At 37.9% G+C, this 20,767-nt stretch overlaps 1 protein-coding gene across 2 annotated transcripts in view; it reads right to left on the bottom strand.

Annotated features, from left to right (window-relative positions):
- Positions 1-772: 772 nt before the first annotated feature.
- Positions 773-20,767, bottom strand: part of rpl29 (ribosomal protein L29) — a 49,835-nt gene continuing 29,840 nt past the window's right edge. Inside the window, exons 2-4 of one of the 2 annotated variants that reach the window (XM_059537343.1) lie at positions 1,814-1,861; positions 1,670-1,734; positions 773-953 (exon numbers count right to left, since the gene is read on the bottom strand). In XM_059537343.1, coding sequence (XP_059393326.1) covers positions 861-953; positions 1,670-1,734; positions 1,814-1,850 — 195 coding nt within the window. In that variant the 5' untranslated portion in view covers positions 1,851-1,861 and the 3' untranslated portion in view covers positions 773-860. Of the gene's footprint in view, positions 954-1,669; positions 1,735-1,813; positions 1,944-20,767 lie in introns of those variants that run through there. The other variant, XM_059537342.1, reaches the window with a different exon arrangement.

Raw genomic sequence — 20,767 nt, 5'->3', positions numbered from 1 at the left:
TTCAGAAATCTTGCAAAAGAAAATTAAGTGGTCTATGATAAAACCATGGTTTATTGTTGTAAGGGTTGTGATATCGTAGTCAATGATAATCAGCAAACTTAAAAGAAATATACATTTGGAATATATCAGTCTGTGTGTAATGAATGAATATAATATACACGTTTCCCTTTTTGAATGGAATTAGTGAAATAAATCAACTTTTTGATGATATTCTAATTATATGACCAGCACCTGCAAACATGAAGAAATTATAAATTCTGTCATCTATAACAAAAAGATGGCCAAAAATACTAAACGAGTAATTCCATCGTTTCTCACGCAATTATGTTCTCACAATTCTTTTCTTGTTTTAAGCAATTGTGAGTTATGCAGGCTGAATTTATGTTTTTCTGTCCAAAGAGTCAAAAAAATGCATGATAAAATTACCTTTATTTTTTGTTTATATTGATCAGAAAAATAATGCACACCAGAGGTTATTTTGATTTTGTAGAACAAGTCAAACAGATCATGTCACACTCTACTTTTTAGACCTGTATAATGAAATCTTTAGAAATAATTTTTTTTTTAGTGTAACTTGTTTGAGTGACGGGGGTCTGGAAGCACACCAGAGCGAATGAACTTGTGTTTCTGCAGGTAAAGCAAACGTGTGTGTTAATGGAGAGAGTACTCCCAGTAAAGCCATTGCTCGTGATCTCATCACCGAACCTCCAGAAACACCACTTTCCTCTCACTGTGTGTTTATATGCATCAATCAAGAGACAGACAGACACTCTTAGTCAAAGCATGGCTTTATTGTGGATGGTATGAGGTCCTTCTGGAGAACATCTGTACACTGCTGACTCTCTGGGGTCTATCCTCATCTATTTGGAAGCCTCCCTCTTGGCGATGGTCTTCCTCCCCTTCTTGTTGTGTTTCTTGGCAAAGCGCATGTTCCTCAGGAACTTAGGGTCCACCTGGAAGAACACACGACACGTGAGAAATTCACTCTTGCATTTCAGATTTATTGCAACACTGTAGTGTTTCATTCCAGTCACATGTTTAAGCCATGTACTGAGCATCAGTTGATTATAAACACTGAAGGCTCAGCCGTGTGGGCGGAGCTCTCTGCTGACTGACCAATGGCTGGCCAGAGAATTATAACCAACATCTGTTCCACAAACACTGAACATCTTGAAATGCTGCGGCTATAGTTTTTAGAGCTAGTTAACTATTAAGTAAATTTCATTTTGATGACAAATCTTCTAGCAGTGTTACCCATTGCGATCTCATTTAGATTAATATTACATCTCTATTGTTTGTAAAGAAAACACATTAAGTGTCTGTTCCTATAGTCTTAACAAGAAACATGACTTCATTTCCACAAACTCACAGCTTCGTCATTTACAGAGACAAGAGTTTTCAGACCCAGAACCCAATGTCATGTAAACGAACAGCCAAACCGCACGAGTTTGTGAAGATAGTTAAGTTTTTCTTGATATAGAGTACAACATGCGCTTAAACTCTTCATGGAGTGTTCATTCCTAAATTATCGTTAATTAACAGCTAATCAGCATCACAGATCATCTCAGCTCGAGGACGAGGAACAGTTCCTGCAGCTCAGATGAAGCCAGACGGAGATCATTCACGAGCATCCATCACACACACACACACACAGAGAGAGAGATCTTACCCCTTTGAGAGACTCGTAGCGCTGAGACCTCGGCTTCTTGATGCCGTTTCTGTGCCACTTGCGAGCTGCACACACACACACAGAGAGAGAGATCAGCTGAACATCCTCACCACTAACACACACACACACATCACACACACTTACACTGGTTGTGTGTGGTGTGGTTCTTCGACTTGGCCATTTCTGATCGCGATCTGCTGGAGGAGGAAAAGAAAAGCACGTTCAGAAAACACACAACACATCGCTTTCACATCCAGCATCAGTTTAACATGCGTCTGAAAGTAAACACAAATCTGAGAGCCATGCTAGCAGCTAGCTCATAGCAGACTCTCTAGTTCACTATTAACTACACAATCCGCGCGCGCTCGGGTTAATACCGCTCGCGCGCTGCGTGCTAACACACACTCAACACAACAATGAACTCAGTATTCAATAACACTCTCCATCTCTGGAGGATTGATGCAGATTTAGTTTATACGGAGACACACTCAGTACCTGCCACACGAAGCGCACGACAACCGGAAGAGAGAGAGAGACCGCAAGGCACCGTGGGAGATAAGAGTCCCCTTCGCCGGATGTGACGTACGACAAAACGCGACACATTCTTCTTCTTCTTGTATGATTTAATTTAAAAAAAATTGTTGGTGTTTTTTTATTTATTTATTCAGTTCCATCACACAAAGACTTAATGTGAACAGAAAAACATTGCACATCTCAAAGCATGCAAAACATAACTGCAGCAACAACAAAAATTACAATTGAATACAAACGTACATATAAACAAAAACAAATAAAAATAAGAAGACAAAAAAGCTACAAATTAAAAAAATAAAAACTGCATTAGGGCAATTACATAAATTTGAAAAGCTTTAGAATTTGTATTGTTTTTAAAAGCTTCTTATTTTGTGATTTTATATTAGAAAGGGTTTCAAAATATATTTTAAGATCAGTGTTACAAAATTTAATATATGATGGTTGTATGATTTAATGGCGGTTGACAAGCCAACTTATGGTGTATTACCGCCACCAACTGGACTGGAGTATGAAGCATTAACGGGAAGGAAGTAAAAAAATTTTTTTAAATATAAATAAATACATAACTAAATAATAATAATTACATAAATAAAGTAGGTATTAATATGAAATTTATATTCTGCTTTCCAATCCTGTTATCTTCAGATTCCTAAGAATTTCTCTCATAGTAGCCTACTTGTCTGCTCTGAGGCACAACTTAACAGATTTGATATAGTACAATTTATTATTCCCATGTTTCTCAGTTTCTTAAATAACTCTTCTCTTTCTTTGGAATATAATGCACAATGTAGAAGTACATGCTCAATATGCTCTGCTTTACTGCATGTTGTACATAATCCTGACTGATGTTTCCCTATTGTGAATAATGAATGATTTAAACCAGAATGTCCAATTCGAAGTCGAGTAATTATTATGTCTTCTTTTCTATTGTTAAAACATATTCTCCCCTTGCCAACTTGTTTTTGAATATTGTATAGGTGTCTGCCCTTTAAATCACTGTCCCATATTTCCTGCCACTTTTTATTCATGTGTTCTTTAATTCTTCCTTATATTTCTGCTTTGCTCAGTGGAATTTGTACCTCAGCATTCATACATTTCAATGCTTGTTTGGCCAGTTAATCAACGTTTATCTCATTCCCTAGTACTCCTACATGTGCAGGTACCCATAGGAGCCTCAGGTCTATACCCATTTCCTGAATCCTAAGAAGATTTATAAGTACTTCATAGATGAAATCCTTCCTTGATGTTGATTGTTCACTTATTAAACTATTTAAAGCTGACATGGAATCAGTACAGATGACTACCCTAGTAGGCTTAACTTCCTCCACCCATTGAATAGCTAATAAAATTGCTATTAGCTCTAGACTAATACAAAATTAGTTATCCTTTTCTGAATTTTGACTTGTAATCTTTGGATATATACAGCTGCAGATGAATTTCCTGATCTAGGATCTTAAGAAGCCATCTGTGAAGATATGGAGCATTGAACAGTCATTTTGATCTAGATATTGTTGAACAACAAACTCCTTAGATATTGTTTTCTCATTCTTAACCATATATTGAAGATGAAAATCTATTTGAGGCATAGGAAGCATCCAAGGAGGAATATTCGGCATTACAACAGAGGGACTAACTCAGATTTCTGTAATACCTAAAATCGTAGCATCTCAAGTTGCTAGTTTAATATGTCCTTTACAGGATGTAATTCTGAATGCCCTTTTACATTTATCCAATAATTCATAGTTAATTTCAATTTTCGTAAACTTATAGGCATTCCTGCCACCTCCACTTGTATGGCTGATACTGGAGAAGATCTGAAAGCTCCACTACATATTCTTAAAGATTGTGCCTGAACAATTTCTACTTTTTTAATCAAGGAGTTAGAAGCAGATCCATAAGTGATGCATCCGTAATCAATTGCTGACCTAATCAGTGCACTATATATTCTTAATAAAGATTTCCTACTAGCTCCCCATTCCATTCCTCTTAGACATCGAAGTATATTATTACTTTTTTTGCACTTATCAATCAACTTCTGAATATGTATCTTAAAGGTCAACCTGGAATCCATCCATATTCCTAGATATCTTATATCTTTAACTCGTTTAAGTACTTGTCCATATAACTTCACTTTTATTTCTGGAATATGATTCCAGAGTTTTAGTCACCGAAAGTCGAAAACTCCATTTGTTCGCCCATTTCTCCACTTCATTAACCGCTGATTGTATGACTCTTGTCACATGAGATACATTACGACCCTTTTCCATATCGCTCCATCGTCAGCAGAGAGAGATCTTCCTATATCTATTTTGACATTTTGGAACACATTTAAACAACACATTTATCATGATATTAAACAATACTGGACTGCACACACTTCCTCGTGGAGTACCATTATCTCTTTTATATATCCTGGAATATGAAGCCCCAACCCTTACCTGAACAGGTCTATTAAGTAAAAAATCTTTAATCATTATGTTAAACATTATGCCTTCAATTCCTAATTGTTCAAATTTTCTTAACAGCCCCTCCTTCCAGAGCATGTTGTATGCTTTTTCAGTGTCAAAAAAGATACCTACTACCACCTCTTTATTAACTTGAGCTTTTCTTATGTCTGTTTCTAAATTAATAACAGCATCTAATGTACTTCGTCCTGTATGGAATCCACTCTGATATATATATATATATATAATATATAGTTTAATCTACACACAATCATACGTTCATAGGTCTATAACTTTCAGCATTATGCTTGTTCTTGGCTGGCTTTAAACCAGGAATAATAACACCGTGTTTCCATGCAGAAGGAAGTCTCCCTGATCTCCACACTTTATTAAAAAGACGCAATAAAAAATTCAGAGAAAATTCAGATACATTTTTGATCATCAAATAACATATCTCATCCTTTCCTGGCGAAGTTTTTTGGACTCAACAGCTCTCTTTAATTCATTTAATGAGAATCCCACATCAAGATGTACATCGGAAGGCCTTTTCTCAATCCTAATATTTGGATGTTCCTTTATACCTTTTCCTCTATTTATTTTCATTTCTTCTGATATATTATTATTGCTATGTACTTTAACAAACACCTCTGCTATCATTTCTGCTTTATCAGCATTAGTCACAGCTATTCTTTCCCCGTTATTTAACACAGGCATTTCAAAATGTCTCTTAAAACCACCCATCTTTCTTAACACACCCCATACCTCACTGACACTAACCTCCTCCCCTATAGAATTACAAGAATTCCTCCAGTCATTTTTTTTAGCATCTCTAATTACCCTCCTCACATTCGCTTGTGCTTTTTTATATAAGATAAAATCATCAAATATAAACGTCTTCCCAACCTTTTTAAAAGTCTTATTTCTGGCTTGTATTGCTTTTTTACATAATTCAGTCCACCATGGTACTGATTTCTTTCTTATTTCCCCTTTACTCTTCCCAATAACCTCTTCAGCTGTACTGTACAATACTTCACACAATTTCTTATTATATTCTTCCACATCCTCCATTTCCTCATTTATGCTCAGCTCTTGAAACTTAACATCAGTAATATATTTAAATGCTTCCCAATTTGCGGATTTAAATTTCCATCTACCTATCTTTTCCTCTAAATCTTCACAAACATCTACACCTATTTTACAACAGTCCTCCCAAACACTCCACGTGCATACCCCTGCTAGACTTTCTGACACCAATGTTAGATCAATAAAAGAACAGCTTCCCCGACCCAAGTCAATTCTAGTAGCTCTACCATCAGTCATACACACCATACCTTTCAAATCCATAATTTCTTCTATTATCTTACCATTATGATCAGTGTTATCACTTCCCCAAAGAGTACTCTGCGCACTAAAATCCCCACACCATATCACTTTTTGATGAAGTCTATTGCAAGGATTATAATAATTAATCACCTTGATACTCTGTCCTTTTAAAAACACCTCTACTATGATTGATTCATATTCCTCACTCACTTCTATAACCCTATGTGAAATTTCATTTCTAACAAATATTGCCATCCCTCCACCATTACGTGTCTGTCTATCTCTTCGAATAGATATATAACCTTGTATTACTAAATCTAAATGTGATTTCAACCATGTTTCTGTCACAGTGTCTGGGTTGTGTTCCCTGGGTTCCCACTAGGTGTCCTCAGTTCCCACGGTGTTTATCATATTATCACTTCCTGTCTCCTTATTTGGTCACCTTCCTCCTTGTTTAGTTAATTGATTGTTTCCCCACCTGTCTCCTGTTTCCCCATTATCCTTTTGTGTATTTATACCTGGTCTGTCTGAGTCTTAGTCACGGAGTCCTTGTTTAATGTTGTATATTAATTCATGTCCGTCAGTTCTTGCCCTTGCCTTGTCTTCGTTTGGTTTATGTTTGGATGGATGTTTTTGGTTACGACTCATGCCTGGACTGTGTATTCTCTTTGGATTACCCCTTATTAAAGACGTACTCGCAATTGGTTCTCTCTCCTGTGTTTTCCGTAACACCGATCGTGACAGTTTCAACCTCTTGAATGCATATTACATGAGGTTTGAATTCTTTATCATCTATCACCTTTTTAAATTCTTCCCCATTAGAGATTAAGCTCCTTGCATTCCACTGTAGAACTGATATTACCATTAAGATGTGATGCCTGTGTATCTGCTATTTGACCCTTAAGTTTTTCATTGACTTGTTCCAGAGTAACTCCCTCAATCTGAAGATGTTTTTCAGCTGCCTTGATTATGATTTTTATCCTCTCAGTTCTGCTTTCAGTTTGTGCAGCACAGTTTATTACCTCAGCTAGAAAAGCCATGAACTCAACTTTTCCAATTTTTAGAAAGTCTTCATTTAATTTGTGTTGCGATGAAGGCCTACTGTTCTTGTTCATTAAAACTGATGTACCATTTCCTTGCCCAACTTCTGTCTGTTTAACCTTTTTAACAGCCTCGGCATATGATATTCCCTCCTGCATCCTGACGTTCTGAATTTGTACAGCGTTCCTATGTACCTCACATCCCCTGAAGCTAGCACTGTGTTCGTCCGAACTGGGTAAAAAATAACTAATTACAGCTGAGCCATCTTCAAGAATCGGCTCCAAACACATCTCTCCCATCTTTAGTGGACTCTCTAACTAGCACTCTATTATAATTCTGTTCTTTTTTAAACTAACACTAGCTACTCTATTCTTTTTGTATTCTCTCTGTTATTAGAGTAAAACTAAATAACAAGAGCACTGTCTGAAGAGAAACCGATGTGTTATGAGTTCACAGAAGTAACCATAACTGTAGAAACTGTAGGGTTCAAATACACAAAAGTGCTGGAAAACCACAGAATTTGTGGGAGCTGAAGGAGTTTTTTGAAGAACAGCAGACAGTTGAACTGTTCAGGACAAACTCGTGACTCATGAACAACTATCAATAAACAAAAAACACAGCTGTGGATCATTCACCTAACAACAAGAATCACTTTTTTATAAATTTAACTATTATTTTCTCTTGTGGAGTATATGTAAACATCTTCTATGTGAAATATCTTATTCCTAAATAAACAATAACATGCATTTTGTATGATCCCTCTTATTTTAGTAAAATAATAATCATTTCGCAGATTCTGAAAGGTGTGTGTAAACTTTTCAGTTCATTTATAAATGTGTGGTTTAAATTATAATTAATATTAGATTTTGCTTCTTTAAATCAGCACTTAACGATCTCTGATTAATTTTGGAAATTTTCTTCCTAATATTGTTTTCTCTAAGGTTATTACTTGTTAATTACCATATCACTAAATTATATGATTGAATTTTCAGACACAAGTGCTTTTGACGTGGCATCTAATTTATAAACATAATTTTAGTCCTCATGGTTATTTGATTTGGAATGATGGTGATATTATTTATAAACATGAATCTTAGGGTTCCTTTTATTGGGTTGAATATGAATCTATGTCTCATAGAGCACACACCTTATTTTGGAAGGATTTCTGTATTTTTGTACATGCTTTTTCTTCTTTCTTATACAAAGATGTTTTATTTGGGCATCACAACTTTGCTAAAGAAGTCAAGGACCACTGTGTTCGATAGACTTTTTTTCTTGTTCATGTTTCAAGGTGCTAAGCCCTTTTCTCTGTTCTCTGTTTTTCGTAACCTTGTATGTTTGTGTCTTTCTTTTAGATTTAACTTACCACTGGCATTGACTTTTGTATGTTCTTTGTCATGACAATAAAATAATAAAAAGGAATCGGTCTCCTGATGCAGTGCAGTGTCCAGTAGATGTCAGTGGAAACACACACTAATGTGTCCGATCACACAGACGTGACTTCACATCGAGTAATGCATCACAGCAGCTGAACTCTGTGGAATCTGTGGGTAACTGGTGATTTGTCTCTGTGAACATACATCCAGATCTGGTTAAATGGTCACTCACAGCTTTGACCGTGACTCAGTGAGATCCTTTCGAAAGGTTGTCATCTCTCTCTCTGTGGAAGCTCAGCTATTCTCTAGTGAAGCCGAAACAATCCCTCGCTGCTATTAATAGCGTCTTCCTCCAGCTCGGGCCTGGCTTGCCTTCCCTTCTAACGATATGCAGGGACTTCAATGGTCTAAATTTAGAGCGGTGAACTCAGCGGAGCGACAAAACCCCCTCTTTCTGAAAAACTTAGTGATTTCTGATCAAACGTGCTTTCACAGCAGTCCTGTGGGCCTAAAACCAAGAACAACAACCTGATTCAACCTTACAAGCTCGAAACATTCTTGAAATATGTACAGTCGAATTGTTTAAAATAGGATCTATAACACTTTATATAAGACTGAGATGAAGCAGCGCATCTAGAAACGTCTCCAGAGCTCCGTTTACAGCATCTCTGTCTCTTCTCTCTTTTACATAACAGGTCCGCCGAGAGACTAAACCCAATCCCAGAGAGCCTCGGCCACACTACACACACACTGCTCTTTCATCTATACACCGCCACAAACATCCCACAGTCCTCCGGGTTTCACTCCAACCATAAGATGAACACTGCACTGAAGGTCATACGAAGGGTTACACATACACAGATCCTTTTAAAGGGAATGTTGTGTTGTGTAAATGTTTTAACTGAGATCATTTTCTTTTTTTAAGTGCTTCATGTATTGTAATGTATGTTTGTATGTTTCTCAGGAGATTTTAATTCTCCTGCCACACTGTTATTGAAAATAAGAACCCGTTCTTAATTGACTTACTTGGTTAAATAAAGGTTAAATAAATATTATTCGCTCAAAGCTTTGTCTTTTTTGGAAGGCTTTTGTATTTCTAACACATAAAAATGCAAGAATTCATGTTATTTCGTGTTAACTTTCTTTTGTGGAACATAAAAGAAGGTGTTTTGAAGACTGCTGGTAACTAAGCTGTTTCGGTTACCAATTATTTTCACTGCATAAACAAAAAACACTATTGTTTGTAATGTCTACTTGATTCTTTCTCATTTAACACAAGAATATCTTTAAATGATCTTTTGTGTACGTAGGACTGCTTTTGTGCTCCAAACTGGTGAATTTCACCAAAAGGCAAAGACTTTGGGCCACTATCTGCAATAATCATAGAACACAATAATCAAATGTTGATTAAAAAATGAAGTTGCATTCAGAATCGTGTCTTTGTTTTCTGTAGTCTTCTGTGTTTGCTGGAGCAAACGTCCACAGCAGCACTCGAGTCTCTGTCTGCACATGTGGCTTCTGTTAGAGAGATGAAATTGCGAGCCGGCTCATGTTACAGAACGTCTCTAGAGGGGGTTTGGGAAAGCGAGCCCTCCGTGGCAGAGGCAGTGGTTAGCCAGGGACATTTGGATGTCATTACAGTGCAGGCCTGTTCTGTAATCAGTGCCTTCAGCTTCCTCTTTCTTCTGAAACGAAAGCCTTGTTAAAGCAGCACGTTGGCGGTGCGCCTGAGTTTAGCTCACGCTGGGCTCAGAGGGCTTTTCTGCCAAAAACACACATGCAGCAGGGGCAAACAGGGCCCTCTTAGTCCCCTCCCAAGCCCTTGACATTCTCCTTCCTCTGAGGGCTGTTCAATGGCACACAGATGCACACTGATAGAGGTGCTCTGAATCCAGCTCTTGCTCTGCTGGCGAGCCAACCGCAATGCAGGACAATGTTGGGGAGGGAGGAATGCCGCTGATGCGTTCTCGAGAGCATGCGCTCTGATTGGCCGAGAGGCAGAATGAATGGAGACAGTTGATCTGAATGAGCGCCAGGCAGATCCTCCCAAAGAAACAGCTGTATGGGACACAGATCCACAGCACTGAGCGACCTAGTTAAGCCACTGATCGCATTCTACCGTGTAAAAAAGATATAGGATGTTTCTGTATTGTAACACAAGTGGAAAGTAGAGCAGGTTTAGCCTCTTAAGAGTGAGACACCTGACTGTTCCCTAGTAAACAAGAAATATATTTTAAAATTAATGTATTTTATATTAGTATAGTTTACATCTATTATTATATTTACTGACACGTCGCTCAAGTACTGACGCCGAAATTATAATTAAAACTAGTTTGGAGTACTACTTGTGTACAATGCACATTACCTAATATGTTTTAAATTCACTATTGATGATGACTGTATGATCTCTGAGTAATATCGTTCTTTACATGTGAGATATTTAAAGTGTACCTGAAGTAGAGTTCCACTTAAGCTCAATCAAATATACAAATATATTCAGCACTACTCCCACACCACTAAAGTGCATTAAGCACAAGATTAGTTGTCTCAGTTTAGCAGACTTATACCAGTTTAGTATACCAAAAATACAATTGCAGAGTATTTTTATTAAGCATATAAATATGTAAATGTATTTGCATGAAATAAATGTACGTACTTTAAATACTTTTTAGTATATTTATTTTTCACTTGGGTTATCATGCCCCTTCAGAGACCAAATCAGCAGACGTGGCCATGAGAGACATTCAAGTCAGTACAATCAGAAGAGAAATGAAGTTATGTAAGGTGCGGCTGATGACTCACGTTCTTTGTCACACACACACTGGTGTAGTATTTTTAACCCAGCTTTATTCAGCAATCCATGCACCACTCCCAGTCACCGCTCACAGCCACTGACCTGCTTTTCCTCTGATAAGAACATGACTGCTTGGACCCAAACACCCACATACAGTGTGTGTTCATTTTCACAGATTTACTCATCGATATTTCTCAGTCTGAGCCCAGTGCGATGATGTGTTTGCACAAAATGCCACTGAAAGATGACAGCTTTATTGAAGTTGTTGTGGTTAATTACTCCTGTTGTTGCTGGCACGATGACTCCATTGAGTTGGGTGGCAGTTCATTCAGTTCAAACAGCGTGCATGGTGGAGACGAGCTCAGACTAGTTTGTCCTCATCTTTCACCAGTTGACTTTCATAATGATGATGATTTTTGAATCTCACAAGAGAATTGTACATGTTCTGAAGAAGATTTGATTGGTGTTGATTCATGCCAAAGAAGCCATCAGGGTAATGTGGATGGTTGCCAGGGTTTTGTTATGTGGTTGCTATGGTGTTCTGTGTGGTTCCTGTCTGGTGTTCAAGAGGTACAATTGGTGAATCTGATCACTATCCTCAACATCACACAGGATTTGAGGAATCATTGACAAACAAAAAAAACCTACTGATCTACTATTTAAGCTAACTGTTATTCTTCTGATTCTGCTCAGCTCAGATTTTATTACAATAACTAAAGCTTTCAAGCTATGGTCACTATAGGTAAAATGGTAAAGCTATGGTAAAATAGCAAAAGTGGATTTGGACACGCCCTGAGTGCACCTCTGCAATGTGCTTTACACTTTGGGTTTAGATCGTTAAATAGGGGGCCCAATGTGTCTAAAACGTTAGCATTGTGCTAAAAACATGCTAGAAAAGTTTTAAAGCATGATTGAGACATTTAACAATGTGCTAAAACATTCATTGTCATGCTAGCAAAGTTTTTAAACTTGTTAGAAACATGATCGCATTATTCTAAAACATTCTGAAACCTATTTTAAACTTTGCCATGCCAATATCAAAGTTTATCTTCAATAAACTTTATTGAAGTTGGTTTATCTTCAATAAACCAGCAAAGGAGCTGGTCCTTTGCTGGTCCTTTACTGGTTTATGATGGTCCTTTGCTGGTTAGATATGTTTTGAAGATGGGATTATGGTTTGAGCTGGTCCTTTGCTGGTCCTTTACTGGTTTATGATGGTCCTTTGCTGGTTCTTTGCTGGTTAAAGCTGGTCCTTTGATGGTCCTTTGCTGGTTTATGATGGTCCTTTGCTGGTCCTTTGCTGGTTTATGATGGTCCTTTTCTGGTTTAAGCTGGTCCTAAACTGGTCCGACCAGCTTAAGACCACCACATGAACAGCTAAGGACCATCATAAACCAGCAAAGGACCAGCTTAAACCAACAAAGGACCAGCTCAAACCATCATCCCAGCTTCAAAACATACCTTACCAGCATAGTCCTGATAATGTTCGGGGTTCAGACACACTCTCTCTGTTTAAATCTAGATTAAAAACGCATCTCTTTCACCAAGCATTCGAATAATGTATCTCTTAAATTGTGAGTGTAGTTGCATCTGCATTTTTATTCTTTAGCTTGGGTTAAACTAATTTTACTTTGTTGGATCAGCAGCTATGCTAATGATGTCTCTATTTTGTTTCTATGTTTTGCCACAGGATTTACATCCCGTGGTAACTAGGATTTACACAAGCTCCAGTCTGGATCCAGAACACCTGAGAAGAGATGATGCTGACCCTCAGAGGACCCCAGATGATGCTAACCTTGAATCAACAAACAGAACTAACAATTATTGCTACATGTGTGACTGCATCCTATAATTACTATTAATTAATAATATTGATAGTTCATCATCTAGCTGACTACGTCTTGTATTATTATTATTATTTTTCTTTTTCTAAAATCCTGTCAAACGTGCACAAACTACTAGCTACTACTAAATATTGTAGAAACATAATTTTCTGTAAAGTTGCTTTGTAACGATTTGTATTGTAAAAAGCGCTATACAAATAAACTTGAATTGAATTGAATTGAATAGTTAGTAAGGTAGTGGTTAAGTTTAGGTATGGTGTGGTTTGAGGGATCTAGAATATGCTATTGCAGAATAAGGCATTAATATGTGCTTAATATGTATTACTAATAAACAGCCAATATGCCAGTAATATGCATGATATTAAGCAATTAGTATATAGGGATATTTGGTCCTTAAAATAAAGTGTTACCAACTTAATATATTAGCACAAGAAATGGTGCACCAGCACTGATAATTGTTGTCATGTGGTTAAATTATTATTTAAAAAAAAGGTTATATTATTGTTAGCTTTACAAAATGTCCTTTAGACAACGATACAAATGATATCTATCAGTACCAGTTTAGAAGAGTACAGTCCGCACCATATATCCTATAGTAAGTCACTGATCATCAATGTAGTTAATACTACATTATGATATAGTATAAATTAATAAAGCGTACTACATACTATAATAGACTACACTTCAGTATTACTACAGTTTACTATAGTAAAAACATAAGTTTACCACAGTTATGAACTCACTATTGTCAGCACTACAGTATGCTAAAGGATAAGATAACAAAATTTAATAAATACTATAATATACTACAGTATACTATAATTCAGTACAGTTTACTACAGTATTTACTACTGTTCATGAACTCACTATAGTCAGTACTACAGTACGATTTAGTTTAAGTTAGAAAAATGTAGTAAATACTATAATATACTACAGTATAATTTAGTACAGTTTACTATGGTTAATACTACAGTGTACTACAATATTTACCACAGTTTATGAACTCACTATAGTCAGTTTTACAGTATGCTGAAATATAAGTTAAAGTGTAATAAATACTGTAATATACCACAGTGTACGGTAATTGTTTACTATAGTAAATACTACAGTTTACTACAATATTCACTGCAGTTTATGGACTCACTATAGGCCTTACTACAGTATTTTTAATGTGGGCAGGAGGAAGGGGTGTTTTGAGCTTCAGTACAAGTTGTTACCCGTCTGAGCATTTAGCTGAAGAGTTTACACGCCCCATCTGAGAGCCAATGACGTGCGAGGTGGAGCACCTCTGGGTGAAATGCATTTCCTGTAGATCAGCCATGAAAAGACACATCTGATGATAAAGGCTTTGCATACTTCCCCGGGCCACCCGTGTTTCTGCAGCACCACAGACCATTATCTGAAAGCATCTGAACATCTGCACCTCCTGTCAAATGCTTTCGCCATTATTGCCCTGACAAGGCATGACAAGATGGAGGAACAGCTGTGAGAGGTGCCTGCTACGGGAAACATCAGTTACTGTTATTCACACTGTAACAAACCCCAACTAATCCTAGTAAAACTCTTAACTCATTCCACACCGTATGTGTTTCGCACCTGAATGATCTCAGTCACACACCCTTTACTAGTGACTATAAAAACCCATTGCTATTATAGGGATAGTTCACCCAGAAATGTTGTCATTAATTACTCACCCTCATGTCATTCCAAACCTGTAAGACCTCTGTTCATCTTCGGAACACAAATCTTTTTGATGAAATCCAAGAGCTCTCTGATCCTCCCATAGACAGGAATGCAACTGCAGTGTTCCAATTAAATATTTGCTTCTTCTTTATATATATATATATAGTACAGACCAAAAGTTTGGACACACCTTCTCATTCAAAGAGTTTTCTTTATTTTCATGACTATGAAAATTGTAGATTCACACTGAAGGCATCAAAACTATGAATTAACACATGTGGAATTATATATGGAATTATATACATAACAAAAAAGTGTGAAACAACTGAAAATATGTCATATTGTAGGTTCTTCAAAGTAGCCTCCTTTTGCTTTGATTACTGCTTTGCACACTCTTGGCTTTCTCTTGATGAGCTTCAAGAGGTAGTCACCTGAAATGGTCTTCCAACAGTCTTGAAGGAGTTCCCCGAGAGATGCTTAGCACTTGTTGGCCCTTTTGCCTTCTGTCTGCGGTCCAGCTCACCCCTAAACCATCTGGATTGGGTTCAGATCCGGTGACTGTGGAGGCCAGGTCATCTGGCGCAGCACCCCATCACTCTCCTTCTTGGTCAAATAGCCCTTGATGCCTTCAGTGTGACTCTACAATTTTCATAGTCATGAAAATAAAGACCAATAGCTCCTATCTTCTAATTTGTCAGTTAACTCACCTTGTCGTGTTGTGTCTTGTCATCAGGCTCCAGTGCTCGTAGCTTTTAAGCTCCACCTCCTTTCACGTGAATGCAGTTTCCAAAGAAGTCCTCCAGCTCTCATCATTACCCTGGTCTCGGCTGTCGAGCAAGCAGTCGCTTGGTTTAGCGATCCGACCCACCGGCCTCACCTCTCCGGTCGGTGTTTCGGCTGATGTCAGTCTCTCGAACGGGTGACGGCATTCCTCGTCCATGCGAGCTGACTGTGGAACGATCATTTACCTGCTCTGTCCCTTCTGCTTAAATAAAGGCTCTGTGTAATCCACTACTGAATCCAGCCTGACAATTTCTATCTTTTGCTGTCGTATGTCAGTAGTAAATATCAGTTTACATTTCCAAACATTCATTTGGCCATTAATTGTAATATTGCAGTGAGATGTTTGTGCTGCACACAGAGATGTGATCTGATCATCATCAGTCTGTCTGGAATGACATGAAGAAACCGAACACACTGAGACAGACTTAAAGCATTCTTGAGTCAAGAACCGTTTCTGTCAGACGCGTCCGTTTCGAGAACCGAGGAGCTGATGATACTGCGCATGTGTGATTCAGCGTAAAGCAGACCGACACACAGAGTGTCTGAACAGAACTGATTCTTTTGGTGATTGATTCTGAACTGATTCTGTGCTAATGTTATGAGCCCAGGTAAACCGAAGGCTTGAATCAAGGGCAATCATCGTCAATGACGCCATTACGTCGAGTGCTAAAGAGCCGGTGAACCATTTTCTTCAATCGGTTTATTAACTCGAACTGTCCAAAAGAACTACTGGTGATCCGAAAACCGATGCAACCGGTTCTTGACTCCTGAACGAGTCAATGTTTTGTTCATTATCTGGCTCGGCTCGGTGTTCATCTTCAGTTCTCTCTTCACAGCAGTTCAGTCAGTGTACTGTTTGAGTAAATGAATTACTCCGGGATATTGGTTTGTTTGAACTCAGAGGGAGTGTCAGCCACATTAGAAAAGTGAACAGCTTAAGTCATTTGTGGATTAATGCGTATTGGAGACGTGAACCGTTTAAAATGATTCAGTTCGATTTGGTGAACTGGTTCAAAAAGATCCATTTACATCGAATGATTCGTTCGCGAACCGGATATCACAAACTGCTTTGTTTTGAACTCTCTCTCACAACAGACACGGAAGAAAAGACAATGCTGAATAAATGCTTCAAAATATTCTAACTGACCCTCTGATGTCACATGGACTACTTTGAAGATGTTTTTCTCACCTTTCTGGACATGGACAGTATTGTCAGGGAAACACACGGATTCAATTTGCAGGTACAACCCAAATTTATTTAAAGTCTCAAGCACCCCTCAGCTAAGGCCGAGATTAGGGGAAGGATAAGGGGTACAGTCACACGAGCCTCCAGCCCCTTCACCAGGCAAGGTAATTGATGAGGACCAGGGCTCACAGTCCAAGCGTCGGTACTGACACAACGTCGGAGCTGAGAGTCTCTTGTAGGGCACTGAGCATTCTGGCGATATCAGGGCAGGAACTAGGGAACAGAAGACGCAGCAGAAGGAGGCTGAGAGCAAGCAGCAGAGAAGGTGAACAGAAATCACTAGACTGAACTTGGAGCCTAAGAAAACACAGCAAGACACGACAAGACTAACTATAGGTCACAAAGTGTAGCTCATTACATCACAATGGTTGGACACCAGACTACACAAAAAGAGGGAGAGTTAAGGAATAAACAAGTCACAGGTGTGACAGCAGCTCAGGTAGAAATTAGGATAACGACGGGGAGGGAGTGGCAAAGACAACGAGCACATGGTGAACTGTCAAACACAACAAAACCTGCTGATCAGATCGAAGTCATGACAAGTAGACCGTACACACAGTGTCAATGGAGGGACTGAGAGCTCTCGGACTAAATCTAAAATATCTTAAACTGTGTTCTGAAGATGAACGGAGGTCTCACGGGTTTGGAACGACATGAGGGTGAGTTATTAATGACATCATTTAGATTTTTGGATGAACTATCCCTTTAATACAGAAGAACTGTATCTCCAAGAAGCTTCAAGAAACCTGCAAAATATTGCACATATTTTTAATTTGTCAGAACAAAGGGCTATATTTAGATGGAAAAAGTAGGAAACAATGCATTTTGACCTCATGGTCGTGAAGTTATGTGATCAACAGCAGGGGCTGACGGGACCATGTTAACTAGTCAACCCTTTACTCGTTGGTCAATATTGATGAAGTCAGATGGTGGAATTGGAATTGGCTCTGGCCAGCATTTTTTTTCCTTCTGACTGTCACTAGTACATAAATTACACAGACTCTAACACACTAGTGCACACTGGTCTCGTGTCCCTTTTTTGACTGCAGCTTTATCCCTCATTGGCTCTAATCAAATGCACTGCTGTTCTCAGGAAGACAGTCGTTTCTTGTAGCTAGAGTACAGTTATTTCTGCCATGTCTTGAAGACTTGAATGGCCATCCCATCTGAAAGAGGTCAAGGTCTCAAACTCAGCTCATGCATTCATGCTCATACGTTTCTACATTCCTACAGGCTTTAATCAAAACACATTATGAATAAGCATGGGAAATCTTCGCTTATATGCGAGTGCAACTGCTGCTCTAATGCTCATTGTTTCCTGATGGGTATCTGATCAATTTAAAACAGGTCATGGCATGCCATTTTTTAACGTTTCTTGAGCTTCACATGACGTTAGTGAATTTTTGGGGGCCAAAACACAGTCCTAAATTCACAAATCATGAGTGTTTTCCAACCTCATTCCGCATGTGTCATAGTGGGAGGAAGTATAAAAAAAGTCATTTTGGCAGCTCGTTTTTAATAAATGCTCTTTTTCTGCAGAGAGGAGGAGTTTTTGAGGACTGAAACGTACAGTATTTTTGTTATAGAGGGTTTGCATTGACGTCATTTGCCCTCAGTCAGACGCAGTGACAAAACATCCTGCATCTTGGCTGACCCTAATAGAGAAACTGAGAAAATAGGAGCGAAACAAAAGCTCACCTGCTGAAGTTAAAGGCAGTGAGACTCGACAGTGATCCTTTCAACTTGTCAAGGAACTAGTGGTGCATGGGAATTAACATGTGACATATATATCTGATTTCAATGTAGAATCACACAAAGCAAAGACTGGTCACTACTATCAGCTAGACAACACTTTAAATACCATATTGCTAGATCTAAATCCAGAGGACTACTTTATTTCATAGTACTCATCAGTACTTATAACATCCAGCTCACAAACTTATTAAAGCATTATACAGTCATGGCCAAAAATATCGGCACCCTTGGTAAATATGAGCATAGAAGGCTGTGAAAATTAACCTGCATTGTTAATCCTTTGATCTTTTATTTAAAAAATTCGCAAAAATGTATCCTTTCAATGGATAATAAGAATTTAAAATGGGGGGAAATATCATTATGGAATAAAGTTTTTTTCTCAAATACTTGTTGGACAAAATTATTGGCACCCCTAGAAATTCTTATGAGTAAAATATCTCTGAAGTGAATATTTGCATTCATATTCACAATTTTGAGCACTCCAGCGTGATTATAAACATAAAATTATCCAGCCATGGCTTCCTGTTTCACAGAAATATAAAGAGGAGGGAAAACAAAGCCCAAATTCCCTTAATCATCCATCACAATGAGAAAACCCAAAGAATATATTTCTGATGTGCAGCAAAAGATAATTGAGTTTCACAAATTGGTGAAGTGGCTTTAAGAAAAGAGCTAGAGCAGTGAAAATTCCCACTTCCACCATCTGGGCAATAATTAAGAATTTCCAATCAACAGAAAATGTTATGAATCTGCCTGGAAGAGGACGTGTGTCTATATCGTCCTAATGTGCAGTGAGAAGGAGAGTTGAGTGGCTACAGACTCTCAGAAGACCACAGCTGGAGAACTGCAGAGATTAGTCTCAGGGTCAGAAAACCTTAAAAAAAATTGTCAAACAGTACCTACATCACCACATGTTGTTTGGGAGGGTTTCAAGGAAAATTATCCTAGCTCATCCAAAAACAAACTCCAGCATATTCAGTTATCAGACATGACTGGAATTTAAAACAGGACTGGCTTCTATGGTCAGATGAAACTAAAAATTAGCTCGAGATGGGTTTGGTGAACACAGAGATAAAAAAGTACCCCATGTGTACAATGAAATATACTGCTGTATTTTCGATGCGGTGGGCCTTTATTTCTGCTGGAGGTCCTGGACATCTTGTTTAGACACATGGCATCATGGATTCTATCAAATACCAACAGATAAAAAATCAATAAGTGACTGACTCTTTTAGAAATCTTATAATGGGCCATGTTTGGATCTTCCAACCGTACAATAATCCAAACACAAACCTCAAAAACAACACAGAAATGGGTCACTAAGCACAAAATCAAGCTTCTGCTATGGCCATTTCTGTCTCCTGAACCCTACAGAAAACGAAAAGAGTGAACTGAAGAGGAGAAGCACCAACATGGAGATGGGAATCTAAAAGGTCTGGAGTGATTCTGGATGAAGGAATGGTCTCTGATCTCTTGTCAGGTGTTCTCAAACCTCATCAGGTACCGTATTTTTTGGACTATAAGTCGCACCTGAGTATAAGTCGCATCAGTCCAAAAATCAGAGGAAAAAAAACATATATAAGTCGCACTGGACTATAAGTCGCATTTATTTAGAACCAAGAACCAAGAGAAAACATTACCGTCTACAGCCGCAAGAGGGCGCTCTATGTCTTCAGTGTAGACTACAGGAGAACTGAGCAGCATAGAGCGCCCTCTCGCGGCTGTAGACGGTAATGTTTTCTCTTAGTTCATTTCTCTTGGTTCATGTCAAAGTAATTTTTATAAATAAGTCGCACCTGACTATAAGTCGCAGGACCAGCCAAATTATGAAAAAAAAAGTGCGACTTATAGTCTGGAAAATACGGTATTATAGGAGAATATTTAGAACTGTTAAACTGGCAAATGGAGGTTTCAAAAAGTATTGAATAAAAGGCTGCAGTTAATTGTGGCCAATGTGTATTAGAGCAAAACTTTTATTTCATAATGATACCCCCCCCCCCCATTTTAAATTATTATTATCCAATGAAAGGATGCATTTTTGTGAATTTTTTTCAAAAGATCAAAAGGTTTAACAATGCAGATTAATTTTCACAGCCTTCTTTGATCATATTTATCAAGGTAGTTGATATTTTTGGCCATGACTGTAACTTCCTGTAAAGTTGCTTGGAAACCATATTGGAAAGTGCTATATACAAATAAATGTGACTTGACAAAAGTCTTAATATTTTAATTATCATTTAGATATTTTACATTTTTAAATTTTAATTAGTCTTAA

Source organism: Carassius carassius, chromosome 44 (genome assembly GCF_963082965.1).
Source record: "Carassius carassius chromosome 44, fCarCar2.1, whole genome shotgun sequence".
Lineage (NCBI taxonomy): Eukaryota > Metazoa > Chordata > Actinopteri > Cypriniformes > Cyprinidae > Carassius > Carassius carassius.
This window is presented reverse-complemented; position numbering and strand designations above follow the sequence as displayed.